The sequence below is a fragment of the Myotis myotis genome, unplaced genomic scaffold (assembly GCF_014108235.1).
Source record: "Myotis myotis isolate mMyoMyo1 unplaced genomic scaffold, mMyoMyo1.p scaffold_m19_p_1, whole genome shotgun sequence".
Classification (NCBI taxonomy): domain Eukaryota; kingdom Metazoa; phylum Chordata; class Mammalia; order Chiroptera; family Vespertilionidae; genus Myotis; species Myotis myotis.
This window is the reverse complement of record NW_023416313.1, coordinates 216,649,280-216,664,394: the sequence shown is the minus strand read 5'-3', so window position 1 is coordinate 216,664,394 and position 15,115 is coordinate 216,649,280. Positions and strand designations below refer to the sequence as shown.

General features: G+C 41.4%; 1 protein-coding gene across 1 annotated transcript in view; it reads left to right on the top strand.

Annotated features, from left to right (window-relative positions):
* Window positions 1–9,087: 9,087 nt before the first annotated feature.
* The window catches only part of CATSPERB (cation channel sperm associated auxiliary subunit beta), an 80,979-nt gene continuing 74,951 nt past the window's right edge, over window positions 9,088–15,115 (top strand). Inside the window, exons 1-2 of the mRNA XM_036325563.1 lie at window positions 9,088–9,169; window positions 14,713–14,801. Of these exons, the coding sequence (XP_036181456.1) occupies window positions 9,088–9,169; window positions 14,713–14,801 (171 nt within the window). The remainder of the gene's footprint in view (window positions 9,170–14,712; window positions 14,802–15,115) is intronic.

Below are 15,115 nucleotides of genomic sequence, written 5' to 3'. Positions count from 1 at the left end.
GCATAAAATAGCCTTTATTTGAAGCAGTAAGCTCAGTTGCCTCGCCCCTTCAAGAATAAGTACATGTCACTTAAACATGTTGGAAAATTGGAGTTGAATCTCAGTAAATGCCAATTCCATTCTCTTGGATGGCATAGTGTTCCCAGGGCACAAAAGGCATGATGACATAGGTTAAAAAAAATCATTGCTATTTAGTTTTAAAGTTTACCATTTAGGACCATAAGCAGTGTGAATCACAGCTTAAAATGTTTTCTGCTGACTAGAATATGGGCAGTTGTATCATTGAGAGAAAATACTCAACTTTGACACCTGGGATCTGAAAAATCAAATCTCCGTGTTTCTGTTAAACATGTATTGATTTGTCAATTGATAACAGGTAGCCAAAGTGCCTGGCGGTGTTCATTGTGGAAGGTGGCGTCTAGGCCCTTCTCTTAATGAGAGGTCTCCCAGAGACACCAGAGAGAGGAGCACAGGCCTCTGCCTGCCTGATTCCTGGTGAGCAGACTTGGGGAGGTGCAGGGTGCAAGTCACTCATCTCAGGAACCAAATGGAAACTTTTGGCTCCATCTCAGCTGTCACCTGCCTTTATTGCGAACAGCTAGTCTTTCAAAATTTTAAGTCCCTTGGAAGATTTTCTGACTCACATTTCAATATATCATCATCATACATGAGAGAGAGAATTCATTATGTCAGACCTTCTTCAAAAATTGTAAGTTTGGCCCTAGCTGGTTTGGCTCAGTGGATAGAGCGTTGACCTGCAGGCTGAAGGGTCCCAGATTTGATTCCCATCCAGGGCGCATGCCCGGGTTGCGGGCTCGATCCCCAATTGGGGACACGCAGGAGGCAGCCAATCAATGGTTCTCTCTCATCATTAATGTTTCTACCTCTCTCTCCCTCTCCCTTCCTCTTTGAAATCAATACAAATATATATTTCTTAAAAATTGTAAGTTTGTTCTTAATCACTTTGAAAGAAATCAGCAGTCCAGGAAGCTATGTTTTCATTTTGGCCTACCTGTTATGGTTACTGGAACAGGGCACCTTTCTGATACCGAAACTGAGAATCCTTCCATTCCTGGAGTTTCCTGTTGGAGTGTAGGGTTTTCTGAGCAATATGTAACATTGGCTAGTTATGTAACATGTTGGATTTTACTGCCAGCTCTTTGTTTAATAAGGGTGGGAGAGGTTGGGGCCAAACAGGAACGTAAAGACAAAGTTAAGTATGGCGTCATCTTACCACCTGTCACATGGATAAACCGGATTCCTAAGCAAACAGGTTGTACATTATCTGTATCAATTCAGATAAGCCAGCTACAAATAGTTTTCTCTAACTCCTACCTCCATAGGATTTGGGGAAACTTACCTTTTTGCTTCAGGAAAATGTTTAGAGGAGAAAACATGGCCCTGATACCATTTTTGTATTCCATTTTTCGAAGTTGACAGTCTTCTGCGTTTGTGTCTGCTCTCAGCCACCACCATTCCACAGAGCTGCTGACTCTCCATCAAGCCTTCCCCCCAACCCCCACCCCCGAGAGTAGGTTCAACTTCAGTAGGCTGGGGTGGACTGAACTGAGGTGAATTGAGCCCGTTCAAATGGAATGGTGTTAACAGATCAGCAACTGCAGAATCAAACTGTAAGCTGCAGAAGACTCGCGATGCGTCATGTTTAACAGCAAGCACTAGAAGCACTCCCATTAAAGTCAGGAATAAAGGTGAATTGAATTCATCATAATTATCTTTGTTCTGGAGGTATTGTCCGTTAGACTGAAGTAAAAATAAACAGTAAATGAAATTGTCAAACGAAGGAGGTTAAACCACTATTTGCAGACCCCTGGAATCAACAGAAAGGCTAAGTGGTGGGATGATTCAGTGGGATCAGTGAGACAAAAGGCACAAAACCAGAGCTTCGTGTAGTCAAACAACCAGTTAGAAGTGGAGATGGAAGAAATCCCACTGCATAGGTTTGAAAAGATGAAAAGAAAGGAATTGATGCATGAACCATGCAGAATCTATATGGAGAGATTTGTAAAACACCATGGAGAGAACGAAAAAAAAAGACTTAAAGAAATGTAAAGGCCTTGCCGCGTAGGGATAGGAAAACTCAACATCATAATACCGATTCTCCTTAAGTTAATCTAAGGGACCCCAACAGGGCTTTTTTGGTTTGTTTGAACTTGGACAAGCTGCTTCTAAATATATGGACAAATAATTACCATGAAAAGTCTGAAAAGAGAGTACTAACTATATTGAGTGTATTTAATGAAAGGGTGCTAACTACTAAATATAAAAACTAATGAAATACTTAAAATAATGAAATTCGTGAATGGATCAAGAATTCAAAGGAACAGGCTTGAAAACCCAGAAACAGACACAAATATACACAGCCATTAGCTAAATGTCTTCATTCAAAACAGTGGAGAAAGAAGTTAGTAAAGGGTGTTGGGACAACTGAGTAGCCACCTTAAAAAAAAAAATTGGATCTCTACTTCACAGATTATACCAAAATGATTTCCAGATGAATCAAAGAAGTCGCATTAAAAGTGAAACCATAAATTACCAAAGATAAAAGAGAAAATCTATTTATTTAACTATAAAAAAAATCACATCACCATAAAAACGTCAAATGACAAAGGACAGATGGAGGAAACTTTTTATAATTCACCTCACAAAGGGCTACTTTCCTTAACATATAAAAATGCTTAGCCCTGGCTGGTGTGCTTAGTGGTTAGAGCATCGGCCCGCACACCCAAGGGTTGCAGGTTGGATTCCCCATCAAGGGCATGTACCAGGGTTGCAGGTTCAATACTCACCCCAAGTTGGGCCGCTTTTAGAGGTCTATGTGTGTGTCTCTCTCTCACATCAATGTTTCTCTCTAGCGTTCTCCCTCTCTCTCTCTCTCTCTCTCCTTCCTCCCTCCCTTCCGCTCTCTCTGAAAAGCAATGGAAAAAAAAAAATCCTCAGATGAGGATTAAGAAAAAAAAATGCTTATAAATCAATAAGAAAACTTCAACAATCCAGAAAAGAATGGGCAAACCTACGAATTAACACTTCAGGGAAAAGGAGGCATACAGTAGCGGAAATGCAGAGGCGCTGATAATATAATTCTGTGGTTGGTGAGGGTGTGGAGAAAACGGCACTCACATGCCAGTGGTGGGACTGGACATTTCTACAACAGCGGCGGTGAGCAAATGGAGAAAAGCGACATTTTAAAAGCACTTTTCCTTTAACCTAGCCATTTTATTCCCAGAAATTTATATTATAGTTATATTTACTCATGTGTGAAATGACATATGGATGAGCATATTCTTTGGGGCCCTGGCTGGGTAGCTCAGTTGGTTAGAGTGTCCTACGGATACGCCGATGTTGCAAGTTCAATCCCCAGTCAGGGTACATACAAGAATCAACCAACAAATGCATAAATAAGTGGAACAACAAATCGATGTTTCTTTCTCTAAAAATCAATCAGCAAATAAAACTAGAATATTCTTTGTGATAGACAAAGATTGGGAACGGCTGATATGTCTATCAATATAGGTGGCTGGTTATAGAAATTATGGTACATCCATACAGTGGAATAAGCAGCAGCCACTAACAAAGAATGGGGCAGCTCGAAGGAAAAAGCTTCAAGATGTATTGTTAGGTTCAAAAATATAGAGATAACAGGATGTCTAGTAAGCTACTTTATTTTTTAATATATTTTTATTGATTTCAGAGAGGAAGGGAGAGGGAGGGAGAGATAGAGACATCAAGGATGAGAGAATCACTGATCGGCTGCCTCTTGCACGCCCTGTACTGGGATCAAGCCCACAACCTGGGCATGTGTCCTGACTGGGACTTGAACTGTGACCTCCTGATTCATAGGTCGACGCTCAACCACTGAGCTACACTGGCCAGGCAATAAAAACATTTTTTAAAAAGCAAACCAGAAAAGTAAATTAAAAGATGGAACATTACTTCATTATAGAGTATTTTGTTTTTCTTAGAGTTTATCGCCTTTTATTTTTTTCTTGTTGGTAAGAGAATAATGTGCCTCTTAAAGTTTGTCTGTCTTCTCAATCATACTTCACACGGTGAGGTTTCTTTCTTTCTTATTCCCTCCTCCTCCCCCAGCAGGAGCCCTCTGTCACTCTGTTCCAATCTGGACAACTTACTCTCCAGGCTCGCTGCCCACGTGTCATCCCCAGACTCACCTTCTCCTAGGTTGGCTCCAATTCCTCTGCATCCCATGTCTTTTGCTTTGCTTGAGTACATTCTCAAGAAACTCCCTAAGAATGATGCATGGGACATACATTTTTTATTCCTAGGTGTATCGGTCAGATACTGTGTGGGCCATCAGTGTGTACCTTCAACATTGTGCAGACGTTTCGGTGTTGATGCCTTTTAGGGAAACAACTTGTCACAGCGTTGCTACAGAGACCGAAAACTACCACTTGCTTCCATCAATAAGCTTGGTCACCTTCTCTAGTGGGAAATTAGCAACAAAAGAGAGAGAGTCCCAGGTTTCTGGGAAAGGAGCCTTTATTAGGAGAGAGATTTTGTTGAGTTTGGCACCTTATTTCAGATTAAGGAGTCACTTTCTTCTTGGGTCAAGGTCAGCAGAACAAGTGAGAGAAAGGTGTTTCTTACACAGGCTCTCCCAGGAATAGAGTAAACCCTGGTACCAGCTATCTTTCATCACCTGAGTGTAAAGCAGGTTCTCCATGGCCGCATGAAGGGACTTCTGAAGGAGAACATGAGTGTGAAACAGGTTTTATTACCAAGATTGAAGATATTCATCTGTTAGCCTCTGTGACCTTTCACGACTAGTCAAGGTGCTGAGTTAGAAAGGTTTCGTCTGGGCTCACTAGTCAAAGACAGCCTGAGGGGGTCATCAGCCCCCCAGGCAGCCACACGGTGAATCTGGACAACAGATGGGCATTTCGTCGGTCTTCCTGCTCCCCAGGTGTACACAGCTCTTTCCTATCTCGGTGCTTCATGTATTTACTAATCTCATTTCCTCTACCAACAGGATCTTCTCCAGTTCTTAGGGGCCCACTCTTCCTCAAGACACAGCTATGAAGCTCTCTCCGATTTTCTTCTCTTAAACGTCACTGTATGTAGTTAGCGTGATCTTTCAACGTCTCTGTTTTCTTCAGGCACTCAATAATCCTGTGAGGATTGGATTATCTTATGGGTAGTCTCGGGTGGGTTTCTGAACCTTCCTAGATGGCTGTTGTACTAAAGATGGTAGGTTTGGAGAAACGTCACCTCTTGTACATTTTTAAAGAAAATGACCTTGGCCTCAGAAAGAGGCAGTTAGTTGGAAATTCCAACTGCCTGCCCTTCAGATTTTCCGAGCAGGCTTCTGATCGGGGCAGCAGCTGATTGGCTGTTACCAAAGTTAAGTGGACTCCTAGACCAGTAAACTGAAAATTCAGCTTTTCAGGACTTCTTTCTCAACTTTTGTGGGAGAAAGCTTGGGAAAACACAAAATATAAAAGTGCAACCAGTCGGGCATCCCGTTAGGAGGGACTTACAGTAAGAAATAAGGACCCCCATAGTATGAGTTTACAATATATAACTGTTCTATGATAGTGGAGTAACTGCAAATGGTGGGGGAGGTAGGTTCTTTCTTTGGGGACAATTCCCAATATTCACCTGGTGCCAGAGAAGAAAAAATGCCCAGATATGTGACTTATATCTGACAATTATGTAAAACTCATAATAATTATATGGGAATGATAACCGGAGGTAATTTAACTACTAAGAGGCCAGGAGGCGAGTGTGATGAGGATAAAGAAGTTGCTTCGGTGTATAATGATATGGATTCTGAGCTAGTATTTATTGCATGCTTATTCATTGTAAAGTAGCTATTAGATTTTTTAATATATTATATTCATATTTTTATATGTTTTTATTGTTGATAGCATTACAGATATTTCCCATTTCCCCCTTCCTCCCAGCCTCTACACACCTCACCCAGGTCTTCACTATCCTAATTCTCACAATGACCCTGTGAAGTGTTATCCCTACTTTACTGAATAGGAAATGAGCTTGTAGAAATTAAGTAACTTTCCAAAGAGTCAACATGTCAGTGGGCAGGGCTGATCATAGCCGAAGGCTGTGCCTTTTCCTTACCATGAGATGATTATTGAAGGAAGATAGTACCACACTGAGAAAAGTTATAATATTAAAGAATGAGACTGATGTATGTATGGAGCAGAATTATGGTGGATGGATTTAGCTGTTTTGGTGAGAGTTCAAATCTAATCATGTATTTTATATCTTCACTTTTTAAAATTTTCACTTTGTGGCATCTTTGTATGCTGACTAGATCTATTGAATCTGGAGAAGTCGGTTCTAAACCACCTTTGTCACTAGTTAGTAACAGACTTTGAACATTTTACTTCATGCCTCATGTATCAACTCTAAAGTACTTTCCATCTCTAAATGTGTATGTGTGTGTGTACATATCTATAATAATAAAAGTGTATTTGCTAATTAGACTGGACGTCCTTCCGGACAACCTTCCAGTTGAAGCTGTGGCTGCGAGGGAAGCCCAGGTCCTGGGTGCCAGAGGGAAGCTGGTACTAGCAGCCGGGGGAAGGAAGGCCTACTCTTGCACGAATTTTGAATATATATATTGGGCTGAATAGCTAAAATAAGGAAACATGAAGCTGGTGGCATAAAGAACCCAATGATTGCACCTTAATAGTCTCTCTCTTGAATTACGTTTTCTCATGTTTCCTTTTTCTTAATGCAAGCATTAAAAAAAAACTTTTCAAAGTAAGTTTTTAGTTCTTTGGTCAAAGATAGAGACAACCAAATGCATGCAAATAAAATTAGAGATTTTAAAAAATATTTATTTGAGAGAATTGACGTGGAGCAACTTTGAGGATAACTTAATAACAGATCATCCAGCCCAGTTGGTGTGGCTCAGTGGTTGAGCATCGACCCATTAACCAAGTCACTGGTTTGGTCACATGCCCTGGTTGTGGGCTGGATCCCCAGTGGGCAGTCATGAATGAGGCAGCCAATTGATGTTTCTCTCACATCACTGTTTCTATCTTTCTCACCCTCTCTCAAAATAAATAAATAAATAAATAAATACATGTTTTTAAAAAAGAAAAGATTTTTTAAAAATTAAAATAAAATAATAGGTTATTCACACTGGGGTGTTGGAGCATAATACATTTTAGTCAGTTTTCCAGGGGTGAGGAATACTGAGGGGTTCTAATGGTGTTTCATCCCTGAACTTGAATGTTTAGCAAAATAATACAAGATTGTCCTGGTAAGGGCACTATTTCAAAGTTTGACTGTGATAACCTCTCCATTTAATTTTAAATTTATTCCTACAACCAAAATATAATTAAGTATAGCACCATGCTGATATAATTTTGATGAACCATTTATTTCCTCTTCCCTTGTGAAAATAAGTTTTCTTTTAGGTATAAAAAATGCACTTCAAAAAAATTCTCCCCTTTGAGGATAAATGTGATGGAAGGAGATTTGACTTGGGGTGGTGAACACACAATACAACGTACAGATAATGTATGATAGAATTTTACACCTGAAACCTATATAATTTTATTAAGCAACTAGAGGCCTGATGCACAAAATTCGTGCAAGAGTAGGCTTTCCTTCCCCCAGCTGCCTGCACTGGCTTCCCTCTGGCACCTGGGACACGGGCCTCCCTTGCAGCCCTGGCTTCATCTGGAAGGACGCCCAGTCTAATTAGAATATTATGCTTTTATTATTATAGATGTCACCCCAATAAATTCAATAAAAAATTCTTCCCTAACTATGTGATAAGGACCATGAATTTCAAAATCCAACACTGTTTGAGCTTTCATTGTCAATTAAATGCACTGAATCAAGCACATCAGTTTTGAGGGAGGAGAAAACATCAGTTAAATTTAATTTGCTCAGCAGTTGTCAGGAGCCGCACAAGATCTGGATTTTACTCTCCCCACAACTGAAAAGTCAGTGTGTTCCCATTTCTTGGACGCTGGCAAAAGACAGAAGACCCCCTCCATCACAGGCAAGGTCTTTATCACTCACAGCAAAAGCAACAGCCAGGCATCAGCATGATGCTCACTCCAGTTCCCCCGGCCCCTGAGGCCCATGGAGTGGCTATCTATTATGGGTGGTGCATTAATTTACCGGGGCCACTAAGCAAAATACCACAGAGTAGGCAAGCTTCAACAACAGAAATCTGTCGTCTCACCATTCTGGAGGCTCCGAATTTGAGGTCAAGGTGTTGGGACGTGGATTCCTTCTGAGGGACACGAGGGAAGGATCTGTCCAGGCTTTTCTTTGGCTTGTAGATGGCTACCTTCTCCCTGTGTCTTCACATCACCTTCCCAGCGTCCAAATTTCCCTTTCTTATAAGGACGCCAGTCATATTGGAGTAGAGCCACCCCAACGTCCTCATTTTAACGTAATCACCTCTATCACGACCTTTTTCTCCAAATACAACCACATTGTCAGGTACTGGGGTTTAGGACTCAAATATGAATTTTTGAAGGGGCGCAATTCCGCCCATAACAGAGGTTCGCTTACGCACATAGTGGGCGCATTACAGGAGAGGAACACCGACCTTGGGAGATTCACCATGGAAACAAGCCTGCTCTTGTCCGGGGAAGAGAGCCTCGTCCCTCAAGGTTTCCCACGACAAACACAACTCAGAAAAGGCGTGAGTGAAGAGTGGCCAGGGCCTTGCATTTTGGACTCATGTGCATTGTCTCTCCCAAACACACTGCAGTCAGAATCTCAGATTGAGGTACAGCTACACTGCCCTCGCGTCTTTAAGTCAGGTTCTGTGTGTACGCAGCTATAGAATTGATCACGCCTCTCCAGAAGCTATCTGCATTGAAGAAAAACCTGAGCCATACCTCTTTAGTTTGCAATAATTATACTTGTAAATATCTTTAATACCAAGTAGGGAGTCAATGTAGAGCTTAGTCATTACTATGTTGCCTGCTTTTGTCACATAAATATTGTTAACTTAAAGGAAGAGCTGTTTCTACACTGGGTAGCTGTTTAGAGCAAAGGAACGCAAAAATATGTTCAGAGTTATCAAATGGAAATAATTCTTATTTCTTCCAACAGATGGAACTGCTACTTTCATATGTTATAATTTTGCTTTTGAACATGTTTGATTTTTCATCAGGAATAATATATAATAGTAAAGGTAAGTTTACGACTCTCTTACTCTCTATTTTCTTCTCAGGAGTTCTTTATATCCCTTCCTTGCTAACAGTTACAATATTTTTCTTTTAGTACTTCTTCATTGCCATATCTTCCGCTGTTCCAAGGTATTATCTGTTGTACTCTGGTTCAGAGGTTTCTAATAATACCACTGTGAATGTGTTGTTAAGTTGTGTACGTAGAGGCTTTGCTTTTGTTATAGTATTTCATTACTTAGAAGTCATAGACTCTTTAAAATTTAAGGAGTGTTTTTTACTGACAGAACTTTATTTGAATAGATCTTTTGAATAGATCTTTTTTATTTTCTGTCCATGAATAGTTGCTGGTAGTATGAATTATAAACTGAATTATAAGGCTAGTAGATTAAGATGGAGAAATTTTCCTGATATACAGTGACCTTTAACAACGTGGAGGTTAGGGGAGCTGACCCCCTGCAATCCAAAAATCTGAGAATAACTTTTGACTCCCCCCAAATTTAACTCCAGTGGCCCCTCGGTATCTGCAGGGGATTGGTTCTAAAACCCCCATGGACACCAAAATTCACAGGTACTCAAGTTCCTTCTATGAAATGGTATAGCTTGTAGAACAGCAGTTCTCAACCTGTGGGTCGCGACCTCTTTAGCGGTCGCCTAAGACCATCCTGCACATCAGATATTTACATTACGATTCATAACAGTAGCAACATTACAGTGATGAAGTAGCAACGAAAATAATTTTATGGTTGGGTCACAACATGAGGAACTGTATTTAAAGGGCCAGAAGGTTGAGAGCCACTGGCTCTAGCAGGATAAAGAGAGGATGGCCCTTAGACACAGAAACATCTTGGTTCTACTCTGACTACTGTTGTGAGTTGGGTGACCTTTGAGCAATGCCTTAATCTTCCTGAGTCTTGGTTCAATCTTTTTTAAAGAGGAGACAATAAGTCATATGGCACACAATGGCATGTAAACCCAGAGTCTGGCTCGAAGTATGTTACTAAAAGGAGTTAATTTCCTTCTGTTTCGCTGCTCTTCCTTTAAGGAGTTTATTCATTAGGCAATGGAGTGTCAGTAAAGATTTTTTAAAAAGCAGATAAGTGATTTGGACTTTAGAATCAAATTATAGCTTTAAAAAATAGATCTGGCCCTAACCGGTTTGACTCAGTGGATAGAGCGTCGGCCTGCGGACTGAAGGGTCCCGGGTTCGATTCTGGTCAAGGGCATGTACCTTGGTTGCGGGCATATCCCTAGTGGGGGGCGTGCAGGAGGCAGCTGATCGATGTTTCTCTCTCATCGATGTTTCTAATTCTCTATCCCTCTCCCTTCCTCTCTGTAAAAAAACAATAAAATATATTCTTTAAAAAAAATAGATCTGGCAGCATTGTCAGGTGTGGGCAAAATAAATGTATGGGATGACCTTGAAAACTGTTTAACAGTATAACCTCAAAATGTACTTTAAGCCATATTTGTGATACTTGTATTAGGGTTTTCAGAGTCCCCTCCCTTTCATTAAACTACTAGAAGCCCGGTGCACGAAATTCATGCACTCGGGGGGGGGGCGGGGGTGGAGGGTCCCCTCGGCCCAGCCTGTGCCCTCTCGCTGCAGTCCAGGAGCCCTCAGGGGATGTCTGACTGCTGGCTTAAGGAGGTGGGAGAGGGTCCCACCACTGCCACTGTGCTCGTCAGCTGTGAGCCTGGCTTCTCCTGCTTTGAGCAGGATCGGGCTGAAACCAGCTCTCCGACATCCCACAAGGGGCCTCGGATTGTGAGAGAGCGCAGGCCAGGCCGACGGACCCCACTGGTGCACAATCAGGGCTGGGGAGGGACACAGGAGGTTGGCCAGACGGGGAGGGACCATAGGAGGGCTCCAGGGCGTGTCCAGCCCATCGCTCAGTCCTGATCGGCTGGACCCCAGCAGCAAGCTAACCTACCAGTCGGAGCATCTGCCCCCTGGTGGTCAGTGCACATGATAGCGAGCAGTTGAATGGCCTTAGCATATCATTGGCATATTATGCTTTGATTGGTTGAACAGATGACTGGATGGCTGGACACTTACCATATTAGGCTTTTATTATAGAGGATGGGAATGTCTTATCTACAGTTCTAAGAAGGGCTAAAGCTTCTCTATTTTGATTGGTCATCGATTCCTCTACCTGCTCCTAAAAATCCAGCTGTGCCTTCAAATTCTTTCTGCTCGGACCCACTTGCCACCCAGACCTTTGAGGGCAGGACCCTCGGTGACCCACAGCTAGTGGCCCATGGGAAGCACTCATGCGCTTTTTGCGCCAGAAAATTTGGTTTGTGCAGGACTCCAACGTAGCCCCCTCCTTCCCATAAAACCATCTCCTGTCCTCTCCACCAATCATCTCTTGTTTTTATCCAAGCAGGAGTCAGAGTTTATACCCCGAATTAAAGGAATACATGCTACATTATTCAGTGGTCCCATCAAAGCCTCTTTTCTCAGGTTAAAGGTAAGGAGAAGGACGAGAGGATTCTGGAAAGGTAGCAGAGCGGGAAGCACCAGGAGTCCATCTGTCTCCCCTCCAACTGTGCTGGCAGCGTCTGTCTGATGTAGCTATTTGAAACCCTGAAATCTCCTGAAGGCTTGGACAGTAGATTGTAGTTAATTTTAGTCATTGCCCACTCATCGCAGTAGAAGCTCCCCACTCACCCACCACCCTCACCCCATGGCAGGCAGCTGTGCGGTGTTTCTGGGGCAGCTGCACACGGCGTGCAGAAGACAGGGGAGGCGAAAGGGACCCTGTCTTGCAGATATTGGGGCTGTGTGCCCTGATTGCTGACTGCCGCCGCTGACCGTGGAAGTGCAGACACAGAAGCAGGCATGTTCTTAGCCACACACCCCCACCCTTTTGTAGCCAGAAGCTCTCCCTCTGGCTGAAATTATTTCCAGGGGACTTAAAGGGCCAGTGTCCTTTTCCCAGCCTCTTTTATTTTTTACTTTTTTTCCCTTCTGGGAGTCAGACATTAAGGATTAGGACATAAAAAAACAAAACTAAAAAAAAAAAATCTTCTTATATGGGAAAATTAGAAAGTTGCTGCACACGCCCAGGCAAACATGCTGGCTCAGAAAAGACCTGAGAGGACCTTCCGTGTACACTTCAGGCTGATCCTATACACAGAGACAGCCTCCAACAACATTAAAGCAAATAGTAAACAAAGAACAAAAAAAGCAAACACTGGGGAATGGGAAGAATCTGATTTATAGAGTTAACCCATAATTAGATTCAATTGTTTAGTTTTCAACAACAGCAACAACAAACCATAAGGTATACACACATAAGAAGAAAACAGCAACAACAAAAACACACAAGAAAGCATGGCCCATTCAAAGGGAAAAAAATAAATCAACTGAAACTTTTTCTGAAAAGCAGATCTACTATGCAATGGCTTTAAAACAACCATCGTAAAGATGTTCAGAGAACTAACGAAAGAGGTGGAGAAGGCTAACAAAACAATGTATGAACAAAACAGAAATATTAATAAAGAGATACAAAACCAAAACAGAAACCAAAAAAGAAATCCAGGAGCTGAAAACAATAACTGAAATAAAAAATTCACTAAAGAGATTCAAAGGCAGATTAGAGGATGTAGAATAAGGAATCAGTGAATTTGAAGATAGGACAAAGGAAGTTATTGAGGTTGAGAAGCTAAGAAAAAAGATTGAAGAAAAGCCAAAAGAATAAGAACCTGTGGAACACCATCAAATGGACCAGCATATACATTATGGGAATAATAGAAGAGAGAGAAAGAGGCAGAGAGAATATTTAAAGAAATAACTGCTGAAAATGTCCCAAATTTTATGAAAGGCATGAACATAAACATTCAGGAAACTCAACAAACTCCAAGTAAGATGAATTCCCAGAGTCCTACCAAAGACAGAGAATCTTGAAAACAGCAAGAGAGAGCAAATCATTAAATACTAAGGATTCTCAATACGATAATAGGAGATTTCTCATTAGAAACTTTAGAGGCCAGAAGTCAGTGGACCAAAATATTCAAAATGCTAAAAGAGAAAACCCATCAACGAAGAGTTTTATACCTGGGGAAACTGCCCTTCAAGAATGAGAGAGAAAAATGAGGCATTCTCAGATAAACAAAAACTGAGGGCGTTTGTTACCACAAATTTGCCCTGCAAGAAATTCTCAAGAGTGTCCTGTAGGGCGAAATGTAAGGACACTAGGCAGTACACTGAACCCATGTGGAGAGAGAAAGATCTCAATAAAGGTAAACAGATGGGAAATTATAAAAGCTAGTATTTTGGTAACATACTTTTTTTTAACATGATTTAATGAATTAATACGCGTTTAAAAAATTTATTAGTATAAAAGTTAGTATTATTGTAACTTTGGTTTGTAACTCAAGATCCTGTAGTCTACAAAATTTAAGAGATGAAAGTATTTAAGAAAGTTAATTTATGTTTTGGGGCACACAATGTATAAAGATGTAAATTTGTGGCATCAATAACTGAAAGGGGTGGCGATAGAACTGTAAAGGAGCAGTTTTTATGTCATTGAAGTTAAGGTGCTATGTATTCAAATTAGAGTGTTTACCTTTTAGGATGTTAAATGTAATCCCATGGAAACCACAAAGAAAATAGATAAAGAGCATATACAAAGGAAATTAGAAAGGAACTTAAATGTGTAACTATAAAAAAATCAACTCTCTCTAAAAAAAAAGACAGTAATACAGGAAATAAGGGTAAAATGTTATAAGGCATATAGAAAATTAACAGCAAAATGACAGAAGTCGCGCTTACTTAGTAATTACTTCAAATGTAAGTAGATTAAACTCTTCAATCAAAAGAGAGAGATAGGCGGGATGGATAAAAACACACAGGATCTGTCCTTGTTGGTGTTGTTCAGTGGTTAGAGCGTCAGCCTGCCCACCCTACGGTCACAGGTTTGGCTCCCAGAACATTAATGTTTCTCTCTCCTTCTCACTTCCCCTCGCCTCTCCCTCCCTTCCACCCTCTCTAAAAGTCAATGGGGGAAAAATATAACCTCGGGTCAGGGTTAACAAAAGCAAATAAACAATAAAACACACGTGACCCAACTTTGTTGTGTATAAGAAATTTCCTTTCCATCCAGATAAGGAAAAGGGCTCTTCCACGCCCCCTCCCACCCCCCTTTTTGCGAGAGGAGTCACCTTCACATTCATAGCTCTCTATTAAAACAATTTTTTTCCCAATCTCCAAGTCCTCTCCCTTTCATATGCTCACAAAGTTGAGAAGCTTAAGAGTCAAACACCGTTTTTTGCCCATCTCTGAAAAATCTGCACTGTGTCCTCGTATACGATATCGTTTATTTTAGTGTTCAGTCCAACCTTCCTTCTTCCTATCCTGATTTCGTATCTCTAAAAGGAAAAGTGGTCGAAGATTTAGAATGTTATCTAGAGGTACATGAATGCAAAGCATACCATCACCACTGTTATTCTTTTAAAAATACGTTGTCAGTTTAAAAGTATGATTTTTAATGGACATTATCCTACCAGTAACCCAAGATATATATATTTTTTTCGTATTGTTCAGTTGACGTCATGAAACACTTTGATTGTGTCAACCAAGGATTCTCCGCAAAGAATGAAATGCTCAGGTTGTATCTTACTTCAGATGACTTGGTAAGGCCCACTGATAGCACGCTGCGACCCTTCACCTTCCTTTTAGCTCCACGTGCAAAACCAGTCCACTCGCCTTCCACGGGGTTCGGACTCAGGGAGGTAACAGTCCATATAAGTGATCATGATCACCGGAACGGTGAGCCGGGGTGCTTTCCCCCGGGGGCGTGTCTCACGACGTGGAAGGAGGAGCTCCTCGGACCAGAAGATGTAAGCAAACGTGTGGGAAATGTGTTTAGCAGGTTCGAGTCGGACGCCTCGCAAGGGGAGGGGCACTCGGTAATGGGCGGCCCGTTAAAGCGCGTAGTCCCGGGGTA